General features: G+C 39.9%; 1 protein-coding gene across 1 annotated transcript in view; it reads left to right on the plus strand.

The window, feature by feature from the left end:
- cntfr (ciliary neurotrophic factor receptor) overlaps positions 1-14,267 on the plus strand; it is a 204,909-nt gene extending 190,642 nt beyond the window's left edge. Inside the window, exons 8-10 of the mRNA XM_055209097.2 lie at positions 6,570-6,759; positions 8,003-8,123; positions 13,182-14,267. Coding sequence (XP_055065072.1) covers positions 6,570-6,759; positions 8,003-8,123; position 13,182 — 312 coding nt within the window. The 3' untranslated portion in view covers positions 13,183-14,267. The remainder of the gene's footprint in view (positions 1-6,569; positions 6,760-8,002; positions 8,124-13,181) is intronic.
- Positions 14,268-24,090: the final 9,823 nt, after the last annotated feature.

The raw sequence follows: 24,090 nt of genomic DNA on the forward strand, positions 1-24,090 counted from the left end.
TTTTAAAATAACCACCAGAGCAATGTCTGTGGTTGCCGTGGTACAAAGTGGAATAATGTACTCCGTTCCTTTTGATTATTTGAAAATAATGCAAATAATTCTTTGCATCGTGCCGCATTAACCCCCGTGGGTGTGCATTATTTTGGAATCATTCAACGACGCATTGACAATTATTCCTTACATAACGTGCACAGATGAATTGTTCACAATAAGACCAAGAGCGTTTATTAGGAAAGTCAATGATGATAAAACATTTTAATACTAGAGACAATCTCTCTCCTCTGCAACAATGATAATGCTTATACATAAACTTATTTTAGGAGCTCTGGCCATAGTAAGAATGCGATTTATACTTTTGGGTTGTACGGGTGCTTGTTACATTTTTGGAGAGGTGAGCGTCAGGTTAAGCAAAACTGTGCAGAGCCTACGGCGTAGGTAAGGCAGAAGTATAAATTGCACTTTAGGGTTAAAATGTGTTTGGTACTCAATTATACGCCGATACTCTAATAGCAAGTCTCAGACGTCTCTCTCTTCTTTCTTCCTCTCTCAGCACTACTGATCCAAAAGCAGACAAACAGGAAGCAGTCTGTACCGTCTCATGTTGACTTATAAATCGTCTAGACTTTAATGTTTTAAAGAGTTCAGGTAGAGGGGGTTTCAATATCCACACACTCAGGTTTCACATCGGCCTCTTGATGATAGTGTTTTATGTGTGGTTTTATGTATCCTTAAATTACAGTGGTTCACAGAGGGCCTTTTGACTTCCTCTGCACGCTTTGTTGCTGACAGCTTTCGCAAGAGGGCAGCAATTGGAAGTTGATTTGTGGCACAGAATTAAAAAGAACTGAACATCAGAGTTGCATTAATATAAAGTTATCTTCAAACTGACATGGCGGATCTTTGATTTGGTTTGACAAAGTTTCCCACGGCTGTGTACTTTTGAAGAAACACTGCAAATAAACTCTATTAAAGTCAACGTTTTTTGAAAGTTTTGAAGTTAATCTTGAACTCTTGTATGAAGGCACAAAATGTAATTGGCACTGCTAAAGGTTGCTAAACGTCAACAACAGCAAAGCTTGATGATGCGGTGAAATGATGTGTGTGGAATGATGGGAGTTGTAGTCTTCACCTTCAATGTCGATAGTAAACGTTCACATTTGATGATGACAGGGCAATAATAATGAAATGATTAATGCATCCATGGCCAGGATATAAAATATGACATGATTTTAAAAGTGACATATAACGTTGACAATGCAGTACACTTTAATTTATTTAGTGCTAATAAAATTATTAAGCCTATTTAGAGAGAGACAGAGGTGTTTAATGTGAGAAAATCACCAGTCATCATGTGATAACAAAAATATAACTAGGCCTATCTACTAGTTGTGAGGTGTTGTCAATGAAAAGGCTGTAAAACTGTTGGCTAAAACTGGCTAAGTTACAGACACTCGTGAAAAACTGATGCTGATTATTTGGGTAACATCTCCAACAGCAGTCAAGTTGGTAGTGTTTGTGTCAAATAAGTTGTGAATTTGTTGCAACATTAAACCAGGAGATCATTGCTGCGTCCGAAACCGCCTACTACATACTATATAGTACGTGAAAAGCAGTAGGCGAGGCGAGTAGTATGTCCGAATACATAGTATTCGAAAAACAGTATGCGAAAAGTACCCGGATGACCTACTACTTCCGGTTAGATTTTGCAGTGTGCATACGATGGACGCTTCACTATCCCATGATGCCCCGGACGAGGAGTTATCCAACGAAGAAGAAGAGGCACGCGCTGTTTTCGCGCTGAAATGACATGACGTGATGACGACGTATGTCACGTGATGTAACAACATGGCGGATGTAGTACGTCTGAATCTCATTCATACTACCAGGATTCATACTATACAGTACCTACTGTTTCAACGCCAAGTAAGTAGGTACTTCATCTAATTCAGTACCTACTATACAGTATGCGGTTTCGGACGCAGCCCATGACTTACTCTGTGCTCAAAGTGATGCGTCACTCTGTGTCGGGGGTGCCTCATAAGTCTTGAAAAGTGAAGCCTCTGGCTCTTTGATCGCCCCCTGGTGGCTGGCTGCAGTACAAGTCATAAACCCCGCCCTTTCCATTCAAACAAATGGGACTCTGCTCTAAATAAAAAATTATTTAAACTTCCAATAAAAAGTTTACGAAATATGTTGTTGGTCCTTTCAGGTAGTTGATATCACGCTGATATGTTCAATTGTTCTTTTTTTGTGATACATTTAATTTTAGCTAGTACTTTGATGCTATAGAAACGGGGCTTGTCGTTATGATTGGCGTGGTTGAATTGGGTGTGCGAGCATTTGGGCGGAAGTTTGATACCGCGGCTCCGCCTCTGGTTCCACGGACGATTCCTTCTGCGCATGCCTTGACTCCAAACTGACGTTTTTACGTAACATGGCGGCAACCATGTCGGACATTTTTGGCTTCAATTCATTACAATGGAGGAAGGCGACGTCGCGACGTCCATCATTTTTTACAGTCTATGCTCTGTGTATGGGTGAACGAGGGTGATGGTCAACAATTTCAGAATATGCTTTTTTTTCATTGGTTGTTATCCAAATACAATAGTGTTATTTTCTGATTGCCTATTGTGTACTGTAGCCTCGTTCTTTTTTTTTTGATTGGCTGATAAGGAGCGGGCTCGACTAAGAACTCCGGGGGAGACGCAATTGATTCCTGCCCGGTTCCAGATACATCAGTTACATTATATAAAATATATGATAGTTTTTCTGTGTGAGAAATACAATGTGTGGCGGGAGTGTGTGACAAAATGAGGGACTGTCACACTCACTGCATGACACTTGAGAACCCTGAATGAGTGAGTGAAGAAGTGACTTTCCACACTTCTGCTTCCAGGCTGTGTGGTAAACTAAACATGAAAGGTTATTTACAGGGGGGGGGGGGCACACAATATGTCCCCCTCTAAATTCCTGTTTCAGTGGAAATTACAAGCAAAGCTATGCATTTGCATTTCAAGACACTTGTTTCAAGTGGGTTTTTAAAGCCAGTCATGTTTTTTGGGATGTTATTGGACTGCAGATAAACTCTGCAGGACAGTGGCCCTTTAGAATAAGAGTTAAACAATTTTGATTTAAGGATAACTAGACATTGGTGGGCGGGAGCTAATATAACTAGCGTTTGCCAATAAGAGGTCATGATTCGTTTTTAAGAGACAAAAATGTTTATGGTTAGCTGGACATTTTTGGGAGGACAGAAGGAAAATCTGAGGGGGGCAATGCCCCCCTAGCCCCCTGTAGACCCAGCCCTGGGTTGATATAACACGAGGGAGTGAACATTTTATATTTGCACTCTCCAAACCTTTAGTCTGGCCCATGCTTTCAAAATTCAAGGACTTTTTTGTCTATTTCATTTTGAAATATAGTACAGTAAACAGACAAAAGGTGTATTTCGATAACAATCACATCAAACACGCTGCAGCCCAGGTGCTCAATGGCAACCATGGGTGAAAGCGCAGCAAGCATGGTTTAATCTAAAATTAAAGGGATGCAGCTTTTGTTTTGTGGGTTTTTGAGGAAACACTGGGGAAATGAGCAAAGTTCAATTAAAATGTAAATGCAGAGACTAACCCCCACTCGATGCTGCGTTTGTCGACGTTTGTCAAAAGACATGAGATGGTGAAACATGTAGACAGCACCGGTGGAAATTCACAGAAGAAAGTAAAGCTCTTCTCGGCTTTGTTCTGAGCAGCTCAGGTGCAGATGAAGTATTCTTTAGTCTCACAGCATACAGACTTCAATTTTCCTGCTCGCTTTTTGTCTGTGTTGTATAGCAGCGGTTAGGTGACCCGGGAGGCATTGAAGTAATAGTAGATTCTTCAGAAAATATGCTTTGTGCTTTGTAAACTGAGGGAAGTAATTTTCCCTGTTTCTCTGCTTACCTTCACCATGAATACAGTATGTGAGACAGGGTTATGCACAGTGCGCTGTTGACTTTATAATGCCTTTTAAATTCTTTCTCGGTTTTTGACTTAGTAGGAAACCTTCAGTAATTCAGATTCGAATTTTGAAAGTAGAATTAAATGGAAGAAAACTTTAATGAATGAATTCATTTGTCTGTATAAATTACTTAACATGTTATCATACACATGGGTTATGATGGGTTACACTTGGGTAATAATAATTTTCAATGCTCAAAGGCCACCTATTAATTATTTCATGTTTACAGTTAGACATATATAGCTAATAATATATGTAATAAATTAATTTTAATTCATCCATGTTGAAAGAACATTTATCTAAATTGCTTTAATTTTCTTATTCAAAGTAGTGTTACTGTATACACTCACCTAAAGGATTATTAGGAACACCTGTTTAAATTCTCATTAATGGAATTATCTAATCAACCAATCACATGGCAGTTGCTTCAATGCATTTAGGGGTGTGGTCCTGGTCAAGACAATCTCCTGAACTCCAAACTGAATGTCAGAATGGGAAAGAAAGGTGATTTGAGTATTTCACAATCTGCTTAGTTACTGGGATTTTCACGCGCAACAATTTCTAGGGTTTACAAAGAATGATGTGAAAGGGAAAAACATCCAGTATGTGGCAGTCCTGTTGGCAAAAATGTCTTGTTGATGCTAGAGGTCAGATGAGAATGGGCCGACTGATTCAAGCTGATAGAAGAGCAACTTTGACTGAAATAACCACTCATTACAACCGAGGTATGCAGCAAAGCATTTGTGAAGCCACAACATGCACAACCTTGAGGTGGATGGGCTACTACAGCAGAAGGCCCCACCGGGTACCATTCATCTCCACTATAAATAGGAAAAAGAGGCTACAATTTGCATGAGCTCACCAAAATTGGACAGTTGAAGACTGGAAAAATGTTGCCTGGTCTGATGAGTCTCGATTTCTGTTGAGACATTCAGATGGTAGAGCCTGAATTTGGCATAAAACAGAATGAGAACATGGATCCATCATGCTGTGTGACCACTGTGCAGGCTGGTGGTGGTGGTATAATGGTGTGGGAATGTTTTCTTGGCACACTTTATGCCCCTTAGTGCCAATTGGGCATCGTTTAAATGCCACGGCCTACCTCAGCATTGTTTCTGACCATGTCCATCCCTTTATGACCACCATGTACCCATCCTCTGATGACTAATTCCAGCAGGATAATGCACCATGTCACAAAGCTCGAATCATTTCAAATTGTTTTCTTGAACATGACAATGAGTTCACTAGACTAAAATGGCCCCCACAGTCACCAAATCTCAACCCAATAGAGCATCTTTGGGATGTGGTGGAACAGGAGCTTTGTGCCCTGAATGTGCATCCCACAAATCTCCATCAACTGCAAGATGCTATCCTATTAATATGGGCCAACATTTCTAAAGAATGCTTTTAGCACCTTGTTGAATTAATGCCACGTAGAATTAAAGCAGTTCTGAAGGCGAAAAGGGGATCAAACACAGTATTAGTATGGTGTTTCTAATAATCCTTTAGGTGAGTGTACACTTTAAAAATATATATTTTTGCACAATGTAAAAAGTGAAAAATATTACTTCATATGGTAACACTTAAAAAATGTAAGTGAAATTGTAAAACTTTTTAACTTTTTATTTTGTTTTTACCAATGTTTTGTTTTACAGTTCGCTTAAATTTTATTTTGCGCTTAAATTGCTGTAACTTATAATATCAAGTTGACATAACTACAGAAAATTCTATTAATTTAATAAGTTACAGCAACTCATCACTTTATTGTTACAAGATTGTTTAAAAGACTTGTAAATCCTAGTAGATTCAACTTAAAAATTTAAGTGGAGAAACAAAAGTGCGCTTGTGATTCTGAGCTCTCCATGTGTGAGCACACTGGATATGAGTTCCTGAAGCGGCAGAGGTTCAGGACAGGCGCGGTGATGGATGTGCGAGATGAGTCATAGATGCTGGACCATTACTCATCTCCCTCCACAGGCCTCAGCTGCAGTGCATTAGTGAAATTTACCCCACTCCTCAAAGCGGCAAAACATGCACAGGACTTCCCAGCCTCTGTTTGCCCCGTCTTCTGGTGTAGTGATGTGACCCTCTCAACCTCATTATGCACAGGCACTGGAAAGCCCACAGGTGGCCTTCAGGTGTGAGGAAGTGTACTGTGCCGCGCAAACAGGAACTGAACTACAAACATCAACACGTTGCTTGTTTATATGTAATGTTTTGAAAAACAGATACAAACATAAGAGTGTGTTTGTAAAAACATCGGGTTCCTTTAAAGCGTAAACATCGTAAGTGTCTTTGTTTGTTTTTTGGGGCTGTTTGTGTAATCAGATTAATAAACTTTGTTGTTGTTGTTGTAATTAAATTTGTTTTAAAACTGAAGCCTTGAACATGCAAACATACTAAAGGTATACACATCAAGTTAAAGGGTTTAGGTATATAACTGCTCCCCTAATGGTTTCCTTTGTTTTGCCACTCAAGAGACATTCTTCACCTTATACCTAATCATCCCAACAGCTCGCATCCTTGCCATAACTTCCATATCCCTGATTGGCTCTCCTGTTATTGATTGACAGGTGGAGCTCTCTGACAGCAACTCCCACACTATTACCGACGCGTATGCTGGGAAAGAGTACATCATCCAACTGGCGGCCAAGGACATGGAAATCGGGACTTGGAGTGACTGGAGCGTTGCGGTCTATGCCACTCCCTGGATGGAAGAACTTAAGCCCATTACCTCCACTATTGACAGCGACATTATCCCAAGTATGTATTCGGCGTCAACCATACATCCACTGTAGTGACGGCCCTGCATGCCCCCGGTGATCTGTTTTCTTTCATCAACTGTAACAGAGGTTTATAATGAGAAGCGAGTGCCCCTGTATGTCAAAGTCACGCTGCCCTCTGCTGTCAAAAATGGTTAATAACATCTGAATAGTTAATGTATTCTGAGGTCAATGATGAATTGAAGTCAGATTCTGTTAAGTTTGTGGGATATAAACTGCGAAATAGACCTCAGTCGGAGTAGATAGCATATTTCATATGCTTGAAACTAAATAAGGCTGACAGACTTGACAAACAGTCTGTTTTGTCTAGAAGTTTTTGGAAACATATTTTTCCATGTTTTATTTATAGGTTTGTCTGACATGCTTCACAAGTGAAAAAAGCCTGATTTCATTTTCTTCAGGTTTTCATTTGGCCATGCACTCTATGGGTTTATACGTATTGATGTTTTACTTCTTTCATAGGCAGACAATACCAATTCTAACCTGATAACCCTAGTGACAGCAGTTTTGTTTTAAAAATAGCACTGACAACTTGATAACTGTTATTAGAAGTGATATCTAGTGACGGCTACCTTGCTCGGTTTGATCCTGCGGACAGTATTGAGTTTCACCCGTGCGTGCACTCAGCGTATTTAATCCGCGCTATACTTGGAGCCGAGGCCAGATTCGGAAAGTCAGCAGAATTGCACGCTTTCCGCACCTGCTAGCTTTGTGAGTCGTGTGTCAAAATACTCCCTCTAAAAGCTTTTCTTGTCCTCTCCTGGGTAAAACAATAGAGCGTCCTTGCAATTATTTCTCCTCCGTTTTGTCTGGTTTGTGTTACTTCAGCGTTTTTATTTGGTTAAATTGAGACGAAAGTCGTATCGTGAGACAGCTTCTTCAGCTTTATCTCAGATGGTTTCCAGGTAGTTATTTCACACGCCGTCACTCAGAAAATAACACATAATAACTATCTGCTTATATTCAAAGTTCAATAACATTTTCAATGCATACCATGAACACGGAGGAATAATTGTGGGTGGGTCACTGTCTGTTGTTGTCATTGATCTATAAGCTATTTTTGTGACCACCTCACTATGCAACACCACTTTCCCATCCAAAATGATTGATATAACTTTCTATCCATTGACAATGCATAACTGTGCTTATCTTTTAAAGCAGATGTTATTTAATTTACGCTTAAATGGTTATAAATCATAACTACTTTTTCTCTTCCGCCCTAGCAACAACCACCCCAAGCCCTCCCTCGGCTGCACCACGAGTGGGTGAACCCACGGCGGCCTGCTCCACCCTTCTCTGGTCAACCCATCTGCTATTGGCCTGTGTTCTGCTATCCATCATGTGGTATGTGACATCTCCAAAACCTATTTTTAACAGATCTGAAAATTTCACATTAGCCCTTGTGCAACACTCCATAGGAAATGAATGATTTCCAGTTTATCGGCATACATTTTTTGTGTGCAGTGGAAAGCTGCCTGTAGGCCGTGAAAAATAAGCTTGATTCGGGACGCATTATTTAAAGAGCAACTATGGTCCGATTTACGGGTTTTACATTTCCTTTGGTGTGTAAGTGTGTATGTAAACGATATGCAAAAGGTACAAACCCCAACGTAAATCTCTTTTTTTGGACTATAATATATCTATCTATATATATATATATATATATATATATATATATATATATATATATATATATATATATATATATATATATATATATATATATATATATATATATATATATCTATATATATATATATATATATATATATATATATATCCCAAGGGTTTTTCCCTCCTAGGACTTTTTTTTCTTCCCTGGCTTAAAAGTCTGGGTTTTTTTTCTCCTAGGGGGTTTTTCAACCCGGGGAGGCAGCCTTCTTGGGCTTAATTTAGCACCCTCTTCTTTACGTTACATTAATAATACGCACGCTTATAATGTTGATTCATATCCGTAGCAAATTTAGCTGCTTGTGCTATCGTGTATTATGTTGTGCTATCTGTCGATTTTCTGTGCTTTTCACTGCTTCTATTAATGTAAAGCTGCTTTGAAACAATCACCAATTGTGAAAAGCACTATATAAATAAGATTGAATTGAATTAAACAAACAGTTTAGTGAGTTGTTATCACTACAGATGAGTTGTTATAAAATGAAGTTTGACTTTTCAACTATATTTTATAAGTTGTACCAACCCATCTCTAGTCAAGATAAATAACAGTAAGTTGACAGGACTTGTAAATCTGGGTTGATTCATCAAATATTTAAGTTTTTTTTTACAGTGTGTACATCTAGCTTTTATGTTAACCCATGATAAAAGTACTACATCCATCCATCCATCCATCTATTCACTGGATACTGGATGCTATATGATACCTATATCAATCAAATCTGGTCAAACACCTTCCTCATCACAAGATGCCATCAGTACCCATATGTGTCACTTTTTTTGAGCAATACCATTGCTTTCAACGAAAACCACTGCCATCAAAATTGTGTACCTATGGTCACGTGGTTTTGTGAGTGTTTTCCGTGGCGCTGATATGTTTTTCACGTATTTCTGTGAACGTTTCACTGTCACGTATTGGTTACTCAACTGTTTTGTCCTATTTTCAAACCATTGTCGCTTAGGTTTAGGGTTAGATTTGGTTTTTGCGTTAGGATATCACTTTAAAGATTGGTTTATACTAGGGATGCACCAATAGGATTTTTTTGGGCCGATACCGATACCGATTTAAACAGATAACTTCTGGCCGATACCGATGCCGATACCGATTTTAAACACTTGTATACAATACTATACAGTTGGTCTTTTAGCTAGTTTATTTCTGCATCAAATTATTTTTACTGACATGGATTGGATCTAATTAACATTCAACTGACCAACATAATAAGAGAGGCACAAATTAAGCTAAAACAAATATAATAAGTCAGCATGACAACCTTCAAAGGTGGTTTTTGCTATTCAGCATTAATTTTGCATTAACAAACTTTAACTCATTTTTTACATATAATGGATTTCTTTATGCAGTTAATTAATAAACAATTCGGTATCGGCCTTTCTTGTGCTATTGCCGATATGCCGATGGTTTCAAATTCATCAAAAATCGGCCGATAAATATTGGCGGCCGATACATCGGTGCATCACTAGTTTATACTTTTTTTCATGATTTATTTTTTATATTTTTTTATTTTTAAACCATTGTCGCCTGGCATTAGGGTTAGAGATCGACCGATATATCTGTTTTCCGATATTTTCCCCGATATTTGAGCATTTTTCGATGATCGGATATCGGGTTTGTGATATCGGATTGACCGATAAACGAGAGAATTGAGAATTGCGCGCTGGATGCATCTGAGGAGAAGAGCTCACAGCAGCAGCAGCGTGCACAGCAGATATGACGGCGGAGTGACGCGACTTCATTAAAAGGACTTTGAGTATACTTTGCATCTGAGGCATTTATATCACATCTTATTTGTGCATTAATGTATGTTATGTTAAATAAGTTGATATATTAAAAGCAATGTATGCAGTTTGTCCAAGAATAGAGACGAACTCACAAAATCACGTGCTGTTCACTTACCGGGGTTGAAGGCTGAAGCTTTTAACAAGATTAACCTAAGTTATATTAAAATTTACCAGATAAACATTATTTTGCTAAAATATCTATATAAATGTCTGTGGATATTAATTAATTATTTATTACCTCCGCAAGCGGTCACAGTTTGATACAGTTAATGCGTGAGTAAATGCATAGATAACAGCTCTGTCAACAGCCATTTCAAAAGCTATAACAACAAAATATTAATTATTCTGACATCAAATAACATTACCAGTTAAGAAATTCAGTGATATATAAGCCGTTTTGTTTGTTACTTTCCTGAATGTAGTATTTCAGTCAGTGATATTATTTGTAAAACCTCTTTGCCAACTACTTGTTGGACTGCTGAAGGCTACATGTTGCTGGTCAAAACAACCATATTATTCCAAAAAAGGCACTTAATCCACCTGTTTTACTCTATAAACTATGTATAACAAGCAGCCAACTCCGCTATACTTTTCTCTCTCTCCCGCTGCCAACCGCAGCGCGACCTTTGGATCAGTCCATTTCTGACGAAATGATAGGGGTGTTTGGAATGGTCCATGTATTGGAAATATAGTTTCTACATTATTCATTAAATTAATATTATTCTTCACTCTTTCAGACCCCTCTATTTATTACTTTGTATGCAAAGAGGGAGTGATTGTGGTGATGATTATTATTATAAGGGTTTGTTCAGTTCAGTAGTGTTGTAGTAATTATTATGTCAAAAACAGAAGTATAGCAGTAAATAAAAATCGGTTTAGCATATCGGTTATCGGGCACATAAGCATCCAAATATTTGTTATTGGCATCGGTTTAAAAAAATGAGTATCGGTCGATCTCTAATTAGGGTTAGAGTTTGTTTGGGTAAGGATGTCATTTTATGTAAATCTAACCCTAAACCCAAGCGACAATGGTAAGAAGATAGGACAAAACAGTTGAGTAACAAATACGTGACAGTGACACGTTCACAGAAATACGTGACATGTTCACGCAGAAGGGCATAAAAACGTGTCAGTGTCACGGAAAACACTCACAAAAAATTTCGTGACTATTAGGTACGTAATTTCATGATAATGGGTTGGATGGGCATGGTGCTGGATCATTTCCAGCTGTAAAAATAGAATTCAAGTTCCAGCAAAGTTCCAAAATATATATAAATATTCATAAAACCATTTCTACTTTTAAGCCTGGGATACACTGCACGATTATTTGCTGTCCCAGATGAAAGATTGCCATTGTGAAACAATCGTTGCGATTTCTGTGTACGTAAATCTTCATCGGTGGTCATATGGCATACAGTGAGAGAGGTTCAAAGACGGTTGTTTGTCTTGCGTCCAAAGATAGTCTACGATAGTTTTCTAACAGTGTCAGAAATTCAGCATGATCACCCCACAGTGTGTTTGCTGCTACGACCTGCGTACTGGTATTTGTTTACCACAAGCGCATCCTGGTGACATTGCGCTAATGTGTGACGCAGCCGCCAAAGCTCGTACCCGAGTCTAAATGATCCATGTCGCACAGTGTGTGCAGTGTATTCCGGGCTTTAGACATGCAAAGAATTAATGCATCTTTATTTGATAAAAATGCTAAACAACAAATATCTAAGAAGCACCCTGCACATCGAAAGGGGGATAAAAAGTCATTGGCATCTTCATAGTGACGTGAAAGGCAATTGACCATGATTTGGTTTTTGACACCTTGGGAGTGAGAATGTATATACATTTTTGGCTACTGCATAAGTTTAAACAAATGGCTTTTTTAAAGTTGTGAAATGGAGAAAACTTCACAATGCTCAACCCTTGTATCTCTGGAAAAACTGTAACCGACAATGGGATCGGACAAAGGACAGCCAACCAGAGACCATCGGCTCATTAAAACTGCACAATCCACTTACTCATATTGTAATCCCAGGACGAGTCTGGCCGCTGGTGCTCACAGACACATAAACCTCATCGATCCTCTGCACGAGGCAGGAAACAGGTCCAGTTAGCCAAGTAACAAGCAGAATTGTTTACAGCCTGCCTGCTATCTCCAACTCGGCAACACGACGTAACGAGCCTATCTCTAATTAAAGCAACTTCATGCATGGAGTTGGAAGCCAGGAGGAAGTGTACGAATAGCACCTCGGGGCTTGGATGAGTTCTCCCTCCCGAGACGGCCACGCACATGCAAAATTACATCTACCTTATGCCTCCGCTGTGAGCCGTTCTCAGAGAGATTTAATTGGTCAGTCTATAATAGGCCAAGACAAAATTAAAGGCAGCATCACGGGTGGCTGCGTACCAATTACACTTTCCTGTTGGCATGAAGTGGGAGGCGTGTGAATGCAGCCATCATTGGATTCTGTTGGTTTTAATTTGTAATAGTACATCCGCAAATATATATAATGCGTTACCTTGACTGCTTTACTATATGTGTAATATTGAGGTTGATATCATTAACAGCAAATAACAGATTGAAAAGATGTTGTGCCAACGCTATCTCATGGCAATTTGTACGTATTTTACGACCACATTCATATATTTTTGTTCCATTTGCCTTGACCCCTGAGACGTTGGGGATTCATTATTGTTTTTTATGATAATCATATGTCTTTGCACGATTAACTTCCTATGAATTCATAAAATATGTATAAATTCTCGTGAGATCTGGCTGGTTGTGCCGTGACATTTGTCAGATGCATGGGCATACCTGCCAGGCATATTCTTGGCATTTGGGCACGTATTCATTGGTTATTATCATGTATTATTGTGCAATTTTGCCTTTGAGGTGCCACAATACACAAAACTTATATCTGTTTTCTCTCTCCTTTTCAGATGTGTAAGCTTCATTCCTGTGGAAAAATGAGGAGTCTTCTATTTCTATTTTGCACATGTTAATAGATATCGTGCATTGATAATTTAATTGAAGTTCTTTTTCTCACAAAAGAAAAAACCTAGAAAGATTAATACGTGATGACATTTACAAAAGCAAGACCGAACAAGGAGATATTTCAACATTTCTGACGACGAGAGCTTACGGACGACGGAACGGAAACAGACACAGAAACTGAACCCCAGGGAAGCAAAAGATTTGGGGACACGAGATTCACCTGCCTGGCAGCACAAGAAACAAATCATTCACCCCTTTTTTCATATGTCATGCAAATGTTTCACCCCCAACTGAATTCTTCAAACTGACAGAAAGAAAACTTTTGTGTATAATGTCAATTTCCGCAACATACAGCTAATTCATCATGCCAAAGACTCGGACTGTTGTTTTTTTCACGATCCCTAGCTTCCCCAAAACTGTGTCTGTAAGGGATTGGAACTGGCAGTACAAAATCTTCAGACTTCAAAGACTGACGAGTAACAGTTTAGCTTGAAGGCCATGGTTTGATATCTGTTGTAGCCTATTTCTTTATTTCGTTCAAAATTTTGCTTTTATCATTTTTGGCCCCTGAACACAAATATGTTGAAACTGTAAATATAAATGGGTTTGGACTGTTCTGGTCGGCCTTTTTTGTAAACAAGAAGAACAGCGTGTTGTGTCAGACCACCTGAAGATTAAGCACCGTCCTGAACCATGTTTTCGCTCTCCAACATCGTTTTTTTCTAGTCAGTATCACCACAGGTTATTACTACCTTATTCGAGGAATATTGAGGTTTTTGTATCATTGAATAAAGTATAATTTTAGAAGCTTAGATTTTTTTGTTTGTTTGTGATTTTATTTTTCCAAACCTTGCTTAATTCTCCATGATCATATTTTGTAAACTATGATATGTATCTTTAACATGAGAAAAAGTTTATTATTTAATAATGTATGTATTAGCTTTAGATTCTTGTAACCTGTATCTGGGTTCTTTTTATAGATGTACATAAAATGAGAAGTTGTTCATTAAATGTGACCATTTCACAATGAATAGAGTCTGTCAGTCATTTTGTTCATCTCAATCTATCTAACTTGTTTTTGTGACCCAATGCAGTACCTAAATTGTTTGTTGAACAAATGTACAGTAAAAAAAAAAGAAATGAAAAGAAATCATCTAAAAGAGAAAACAAAAGGCTGAAATCTGACCGTCTTGAAATCTGTTTCTTGTCAGTAATTATCACATTGTTATTATTGCCACAAATTTTCTATCATGTGTAAATGTTACTTGTTTGTAGATGTCTATAGCTAACGGTACATTTAAATTAGGTATACAATAGATCATTAAGGTATATTAATGTACCCACAAAGGTACAACATTGTATTATGTTTAGTATACACCTGTAAAGGTACCAAATGGAACCTTAAGGGGGTTGCACACCGGACGCACAGCTCCACGCAGCGCCGTTGTAAAAAAAATATAAACATTGTTTTTTATTAGTATACGCACACCGGCGGCACCCAGCTACGACTCAGGAAGTTTCTCAAATCCCTGTCGCGCCACAGAGCGCCACTAACATAGTTTAACATTAAATAACATCATATTTGTCCCAAATTATTAACCATTAACATTGGTTGCTAAAGTATATTTTGCATTCTAAATTAGACGTTATCTGACTAGGCTCGCGCTATTTAATGTGCACTTTGGTGTACGCAGCGTTGAGCTGTGCGTCCGGTGTGCGACCCCCTTCAGGGTATACTGTATGTTCCCCATGCAGCGACAGAAAATTTACCTTTTTTTGACAGTGTGTTTAACAGAAGAAAGAAACTCATACAGGTTTCAAACAACATGAGGGTAAGTAAATTATGACAAAAATTTCATTTTGAGGTGAACTATTCCTTTAAACTAGTTTCTACCAACTGCCCCAAATTTCCAGGGGCCAGTGGCACCACCTGAAACTACGACCAGGCGCAGCTACTGTACGCTTAGCGCAGATGATGCGCATCTCCACATATGTGTTTTACCTCACGCCATTCCCGTTACTATGGTTATAAACTTACATATAGTGCAGCTAGCTAATAGATTAGTGAATCCCAACCGGGGGTACGTGAAGAGTTTCCAGGGGGTAAGCGAAAAGATTTATATTTTGCTTTGATCTCATTTACTTTTAATAAAAATGTCTCTTGTTTGTCCAGTCATTGACGTAAGATTGATTTTTGTGAGGAAAGCATTGTAAAAATGACGCAAATTAGTACAGGGTCGCAAATAAGTGACCTCTGCAGGACATCGCAATGAAAATGGGGACTGCTGAGTGTGAAATTCCAGCTAACAAAGAAAAATTTTGTTCACTATGAAGAACCGGAGGATGAAAGATGAAGGTTTAAAAGAAGTTTTGAAATTAAAAATAGAATGGGTTTGCAAACGATGTTTAAAAAAAGTATGTTCCTCTGGCAAACTAAATTTAAATACTCTCCTCCATTAATGTTGCGTCTTAAAGGAAAACTTCTACATATGCAATAAGGCCGCAAAAATAACACCTTTTCAGAGCTAAATATGTACTGTGTGTCTTTAGTAAGTTCAGTCGGTATTTAACGCCAAAATGATGGTTTGCGCAAGCTGTTAGTAAATCTGGCCCTTAAAGGGGTCATATGATGACATTTTTTAAAGATGTGAATTGGAGTCCGTATGTGAAGTTTTATCTCAAAACACCCCACAGATAATTAATTACAGTATAGCATGTCAAAATTGCCATTTTGTAGGCCTGAGCTAAATGTGCCATGTCTTTTAAAATGTAAATGAGCTGATAAAATGTAAACACTGATCGCTATGATGGTGGTTTGTTGAAATAAACATGCTTCATCAGTCATTGCTTTTTACTTTAATGTTTAAAACTGTGGGGGTACTTAGGGCTAAAAAGGTTGGGAACCACTGTAATAGATGACAATAGAGAGCTTTCCCTCCTCTAACACGTTTGCCAGTGTGTTCTCCATCTAGATGCGTGCATCACATGCAGAACCCTCAAACACAAACATGCACATTAACTAAACGAAAGCCTTTTAATTAATTATATAATTAATTAATTATTGCACAAAAGGTAATAATTTGCAAATTAATTCTAACAGTTGTGGATTAAAACAAAATTAACTGAAAGCTTTTAATAAATTCTTTACTGTATATGTGTAAATATTTAGGTATTTTATATATTAGCTATATAAAAAAAAATGCTGTGGTCAGTCACTCTGCCATGCATAAAAGCACACTGCTCGCATATCCTGTGCATTAGATGAGGCAATGTCTCGTCAAATTTCATAATTTCTATTTTTGCCATAAAAACGAGTCAAGATTTTATACTTATGCCTACCCTTGACTAGACATAAGATTTAGACGTACACTACGCCTAGATGGTGCAATAGGTATTGTATAAATTCTATGTCAGATGTAAAGCGCATTTTACGTCCAGAATAGTCTTACAACCGGGTTAATGCCCAGCTGGTGCAACCAATCGCAGAGGGTTTAATAACAAACATAATATATAGGAAGTATACAGTATGATTAAATGGGTATTTGTGTTTTATTATTTCAAATAGAACAGACTTCCCATTTTTGTTGTTCCAGTTGAGAAACACTAATCCAATTTAAGCCACCTTTATGACTTTAGTGTTTGTTTAACTTCTTACGATAGTTGTTTTCCTTTGACTAGTATGCACATCTGAGCTAACATTGGAAGATGAGGTTGGTGGAGAATACAGAAGATTTCATCTGAAAAAAATCTTATTAAAATAGACTCACAATAAACTATAAAATTATAAAACACACCGCAGTTTTTACAAGTGGTATATTTCACTTAATTTGCCTTTGTGAAACATTTTGTTATGTTAAGGAATAGTTTAAAAAAATGTAAGCATTGACTTTTTTGAACATGAAAAGGAAAAATGTAACAGAAAGTGGCCTGGATGCTTTTTCTCTTCAAGGGCCGTTAAGCCCGAAATAATGGAAAAAGCACCATAAAATTGATAGAAAAGTGGTCCAAATGACTTTTTTCCAAGACAGCTTGTGTGAGAAACAGACAGAAACATTTACTGTAAACGTCTTATGGACAAAAATGGCACATTGACTCTGTTTCTCCCCAAAAATCATTGGTTATTGTGGTCTTTGATGCTCAGTATTTTTATAGCTCAACTGGTAGCATTGCTTTAGCAGCACAAAGGTCATGGGTTTGATTTCCAGAGAACATAGATACTGATAAAATGTACCATGAATTCACTTGAAGCATCTGGCAAAATGCATACAAGTAAACACAGTCAGAAAAAATTTGCAGAAGCTGCAACAGGGGATGGTACCCTTTATAATTTGTACATTTTAGGTAGGGATACAGCGGGAAAGTAAGTATTTGACACATCAGCATTTTTATCAGTAAGGGGATTTTTAAGTGGGCTATTGACACAAAATGTCCACCATATGTAGCCATCAAGCCAAATATTGAATTAATACAAAGAAATCAGAACATTTAAGTATACAAGTTGAGTCATAATAAATAAAGTGAAATGACACAAGGAATACATATTGAACACATGAAGAGGACAAGGTGCAAAATGGCATAGAACATGGCAATACTGTCAGTATTGAGTGAGAAACCCTGCCCCCATCAGTACTTGATATCAGCTGCTTTAGTCCTAATTGATGGCCTGTGTCATTTCACTTTATTTATTATGACTCAACTTTTACAACTTGTATACCCCAATCCCAATTCACTTTTATTATGTGGAACAGAGCAACCAGGAAAAACCTATTTGTATTTCACATAGATATTCATTTAAGTTAGCATCCCCAACACATTTCTTCTCTCAATTGCTTGCATGAACCACATAGTTACTAACTCGGAGCGAATCATAACCTTTCTTAAGCATCAGTCTTCCTCCGTCTATATACTCACTGGTACTCTGCTGGCTTACCCTTCACTTACAGCCTTCTAAAGTCCAGACACAAGACTCCTTATTAGCTGGCGAGGGAAAGAAGCTTGCTGGAAAATCAATGGCTCACAGGCTTGTGGTCTTAGTCGACCGTCTAGCCAGGCATTACGATGACTGATCACCCGTGCCAGGTCTGTGGTGTATAGGGGAGGAGGGAGAGGCTTTGTTTGTTACGGGGACTTGATGTGAGTTTACTGAGAGACAGCTGTCTGAACATGATGTAAAAAAGATTTTGGGGCTTTTTAGGTATATCGGTAGTTTGCACAGAATGACGCGTCTGACACGGCTGATGCTCAAGGGGTTGCGACTCTCACCGATGGCACCTTGATTGACAGATGAAATAACACGTACTTGGTGTAAAAGAGTTGAAACAAGATGCCCGTGGGGTAGATAGAAATGATTGAACGTTTTTTTTTCTTTCTTTTTTTTAAGATGTTTCAAAGTAGCTGTGCACAATACTGGAATTTAAATGTAATATTTGATCCAGTGTTGCAAAATATTGGATTTTTTTTTTGCAACCTTGGCAAGTCTTTTTCTATGAGGCATAATAATATAACACATCAAATTTGTACTTCAGATATTATATACTGTACGTTGTATAATGTAAACATTATGCCACTTGCAAATGATTTTTATGTATGTAATGTTCTCTGGGTTTGTTCTCTGGGTTTGAACCCATAATCTTCTGCAATGGTAATGCAATGTTCTACCACTAAGCTATACAGAAGCACATTAACTTTTAACTATTTCAGACACGTCTCACCTTAAAACAAATGTAAATAGACGTCACTTTTCCACGTGACCACGCCAGAGCACCTCCTGTTGAGTGGCAAGCGTTCAACAAAATGGCTGATATTTATAGCAGCTGTTGCTAAAATGCCAGAAAAACTGACTTATCAGCTTAAATTGAATTTATTTGGACTTGATAGCAGAGGTGGCCAATACTTAGTTACATTTTCCAAGCATCTGTGCCTTATTAGCGTGTTTGTATTGGGAAAGAATTTACTTCACTACATACTAAAGCATAGAATCATCCTGTGTATTCTTTAATATTGCATATTAAAATTAATTTAATACATAATTACATTAAAATCATGTACTTTTACTTGAGTAAAAGTAAGTTAATGTATTTAAATATTAAATTTAAAACAAAAACTTGTATTTATGAAATGTAATAGAGTAAAAATTATGATAATATATGCTGTGAAATGTATGTTTTCCAAAGATAAAATACAAATACTTGAAAAAATACTTCTAAGTAGAAATTAAAACCTCTGCTTGATAGTGACCCTAGCAACTTGTCAATGTCTGTGGATGTTGGCATGAACGATCAATTTACTTCTCCTTTTGGTGTTTTTTGGCAGTCTATAAAACGATAGCTCCGAATTCTTGTTAAATCTGTTAGTACAGTCTATTGCACAGCAGCTTTTTCCCATTTCGACACGTTTTCCCCTGATTTCACACTGTACACAAATGCTGCCGCTCTGCATTTTGCCACTCAGTGGGAGTAACCGCAGTCAGTTTCATCGAAAGTGACGTCACGTGCATACCCTCTATACAATACCAGGAATTCTAAGCACTGTTGCGATCTTTAAAACTCTATCCCCCAGTTTCACAGACAAGGCTTAAGGCTAGTCCTAGACTACACACATGTTTGAGCTGTCTCAACTAAAAATAACTTGCAGTGACAGATCTTGAAATATGCCAGTGCCATTGATTTGTCTCAAGATAAACATCAATAACGTCTTGTTTTAAGGTATGTTGATAACACATTCTTTAAGACCTCATTTTAACTAAGGCCTAGTTTTGGCTAGCTAAGCCTTGCCTGTAATACCGTGCCTTAAAAATATTGAGTTTTACACAAAAATGTCTTTTACATTCTGACATGATCATAAAAATGATCAAATTCCACTTTGTTCCTGTGCTGTCAAATGTTCAAAGTGCTCATGCTAAACCAGTCTCCGAGTTCGACGCCTTTTGTCAGACATAAAGTTTAAGCCCTGGCGGTGTATTTGGAAAATCAATAAGCTATTGCATGCTTGTCTGCACTTCAGCCTGTCTAATGACAACCTTGACCTTTCTGAGGTGCTAACAATATGAACGACACCCAATAACTGCAGGGCAAATTTATTTTCGCTTCACCTTCCTTCCCAGTGGGTTTTTTTGGAATCTATATGATATAATCTCAATCTCCTGGAATAATCTGGCAAACTGAACTTTAATATTTCCTGCTCGGCACAGCGTGGCCTATCATCTAGTTGAACGGATATGAAATTTACTTAGTAAATGCAAAATAAATATCCATATTAATATTTTTGGATGACTTGATAAAAGTTTTCGGTATCCACACTTGAAATTTAAACAAAATCATTTTCAATCTGAATCTTGATGATGAAGTGTGTAGTGTTTGCACCACCAAATGAAATTGACTCAAGTTTTCACTCATAGTCGAAGGAACATCATCAGTCAGAGAGATGCTTAAGGGATTGAAGGGGTGTAGAAGCAGCCAAAAACATGGTGACATGGTATGCAACCAGTCCTAAACACCAATGTTGTTGCTCTTTGGGTTTTTATTTGATAAGATATTCATATGTACAGTATTGTTCAAAATAATAGCAGTACAATGTGACTAACCAGAATAATCAAGGTTTTTAGTATATTTTTTATTGCCAAGATGAGGCAACACTCCGTGTGGAGTGCGCTCTCAAATTAAAGGGGCAAGGAATACCCTGAAGATTATAAGCCAGGGCGATAGTATCAACTATCCAATGAGACATCCTCTGCTTAGTGACAGCTTTCCCTTTCTGCTGGCCACCATAACAAACAAAGAGCTGATCTGAGGTCCTGAGGCTTTGCGTGCGATCCACGTAGAGTCGCAGTGCGCGTACGGGGCACAACAAAGCCATGGTTGGGTCTGCCTCCTCCGGGGGCAGTGCTTGCAAGCTCACCACCTGATCTCTGAAAGGAGTGGTGGGAACTTTGGGCACGTAGCCTGGTCTGGGTCTCAATGTTACGCTCGAGACAGCAGGACCAAACTGAAGGCACGAATCGTCAACAGAGAATGCATGTAAATCCCCTACTCTCTTCACGGAGGCCAATGCTAGCAGGGTCAGAGCTTTCATTGATAAAAGCTTCAGACTCGCAGACTGCAAAGGCTCGAATGGCGGTCCTTGAAGTGCTTTCAGCACCATGGACAGGTCCCAGGGAGGAATAGAAGGAGGGCGCGAGGGGTTTAGCCTATGAGCGCCTCTTAGAAATCTAATAACCAAATCATACTGGCCAACTGATCTGCCGTTGATAAGTGAGTGATGAGCAGAGATAGCGGCGATATCAACTTTAATAGTGGAGGGTGACAGCCTACCGTCTAACCTATGTTGAAGATATAAAAGCATGATGTTAATAGGGCATTCTCTGGGGTCCTCGCGTTGTGAAGAGCACCATGTGACGAAAAGGTTCCATTTAAACGCGTAAGCCCGTCTCGTAGACGGAGCTTGTGCTGCGTCGATTGTGTTAGATACCGCCTGGGGTAAATCACTTAAACCTTGCACGCGCTCAACGACCATACGTGGAGATCCCACAGGTTGGGGCGCGGGTGCCATAATGTGCCCCCTCCTTGAGAAAGAAGGTCCTTCCTCAGGGGAATCCGCCAGGGAGGGGCTGTCGCGAGGAGCATTAGTTCTGGAAACCAATTCCAATATGGGGCGATCAGTAAAAGGCTCTCCTCGTCCTGCCTGACTTTGCATAGTGTCTGTGCTATTAAGCTCACTGGGGGAACGCGTATTTGTGCATCCCCGAGGCCAGCTGTGTGCCTACGCATCCACGCCGAGGCTGCCCTCGGTTAGTGAATAAAACAGGCGACAGTGGGTATCGTCCGGCGACGCAAACAGATCTATCTGCGCACGACCGAACTTCTTCCAAATCAGCTGGACCGTCTGGGGGTGGAGTCGCCATTCGCCGGGGCGCGCAACTCGGGAAAGCGCGTCTGCCGCTGTATTGAGGGACCCCGGGATGTAAATGGCACGAAGGGACCTCAGATGCTTCTGACTCCAAAGGAGGAGATGACGAGCGAGATGCGACAGGTGACGGGAGCGCAAACCACCTTGACGGTTGATATACGCAACGGTCGCAGTGTTGTCTGAGCGTACTAGTACATCCTTCCCTCGCAGCTCCGTAGCGAAGCATACAAGTCCCAGATATACAGCCCACAACTCGCGGCAATTGATATGCCAATGCAACTGGGGTGCTGTCCACACCCCCGAAGCTGAAAGCTCGCCGTACGTGGCTCCCCAGCCCGTGTCGGACGCATCTGTGTGGACAACAGCATGCCGAGAGACCTGTCTCATGGGCACACCGGCCCTGAGAAACGCGGGGTCCGACCACGGGGGGAATGTTAGGTGACACGCAGGTGTAATTGTTACACGGTGGATGCCGGCACGCCACGCTCTCCTCGGGACTCGATCGTGAAGCCAACGCTGAAGCGGTCTCATATGGAGCAGCACGAGCTGTGTCACGGCCGCTGCTGCTGCCATATGCCCCAGGAGCTTCTGAAATTGTTTCGGCAGGACCGCATTCTTCCCTCGGAATGAACCGAGGCAAGTCAGAATTGACTGGACGCGCTCTTCTGTCAAACGCGCCGATAAATCGATCGAGTCCAGTTCCATACCGAGAAAAGAGATCCTCTGCGTGGGGCAGAGTTTGCTCTTTTCCCAGTTGACCCGAAGACCCAAACGGGCGAGATGCCGAAGCGTTAGATCTCTGTGCTCGCACAGCGTCCGCCGAGAATGCGCTATTATAAGCCAGTCGTCGAGGTAAGCCAATATGCGAACACCGCTCTCTCTGAGAGGCTTTAACGCCGCCTCCACTACTTTCGTGAACACACGGGGAGAGAGAGACAGCCCGAACGGTAAAACTTTGTACTGATATGCCCGACCTTCAAACGCAAACCGGAGAAACGGTCTGTGATGAGGGAGAATTGACACATGAAAGTACGCGTCTTTCAGTTCTATTGCTGCAAACCAATCTTGGGGGCGTATTGAATTGAATATTTGCTTCGGTGTAATTATCCTGAAAGACCTCTTCTGAAGAGATCTGTTCAGGACGCGCAAATCCAAAATCGGTCTTAACCCACCGCCTTTCTTGGGTACTATGAAATACAGGCTGTAGAAACCCGACTTCATCTCAGTAAGAGGGACCAGCTCGATCGCGTCCTTCGCCGGCAGGACTTCGACCTCTGCACGCAGTACATGTGCATCGGACGCTATCACCGTGGTGAAACGTACGCCCGAGAATTTGGGTGTGTGCCGGTTGAATTGAATTTCGTAACCGAGGCGGTTCGTGCGTAAAACCCAACGAGACGGGCTGGGAAGCTGAAGCCAAGCCCCCAGGGACCGCACGAGAGGAATTAACGGCACTACCGGTGTACCCGCGGTGGGGCAGCGAAGCGAGACAGGTGGGACTGCCGGTGCGTCTGCTGTGACAGCATAAGCATCTACAGTATGTGTGTGTGTGACACTGACCTGAGCCCGCTGAGGGTGACGGTCGTCTGGCCTCCTCAGCGGAGAGCGCAGACTCCGAAGAGGGTGCTGGTGGTCTGGTCTCCGCAGTGGAGACGTGACGTCGTAGTGACCGACTGAAAGGGAACCTAATCCTTTGCTTGATCTGATCATTGTTTTGCCATATAATCATGTTTATAGGTTGCTGTCCCTATGCTGCCAGCACCCACAATGTTATCCAGCCCCACAGATGGAGATGTCGCCACCGTTTTATTCCCAAGTTGATTGTGTCCCGTGTTCTGAAGAATTCTTGCATTAGGTCCACTAACCCCTAAATGTATGAAAAATGCTGGACTTCTGCTTTTCAAAGTGCTAAGGGCCTTTTTACACCCGGTCACTTCATGTGTTTTCTCT

The sequence above is a fragment of the Misgurnus anguillicaudatus genome, chromosome 12 (genome assembly GCF_027580225.2).
Source record: "Misgurnus anguillicaudatus chromosome 12, ASM2758022v2, whole genome shotgun sequence".
In the NCBI taxonomy this organism is placed as follows: Eukaryota; Metazoa; Chordata; class Actinopteri; order Cypriniformes; family Cobitidae; genus Misgurnus; species Misgurnus anguillicaudatus.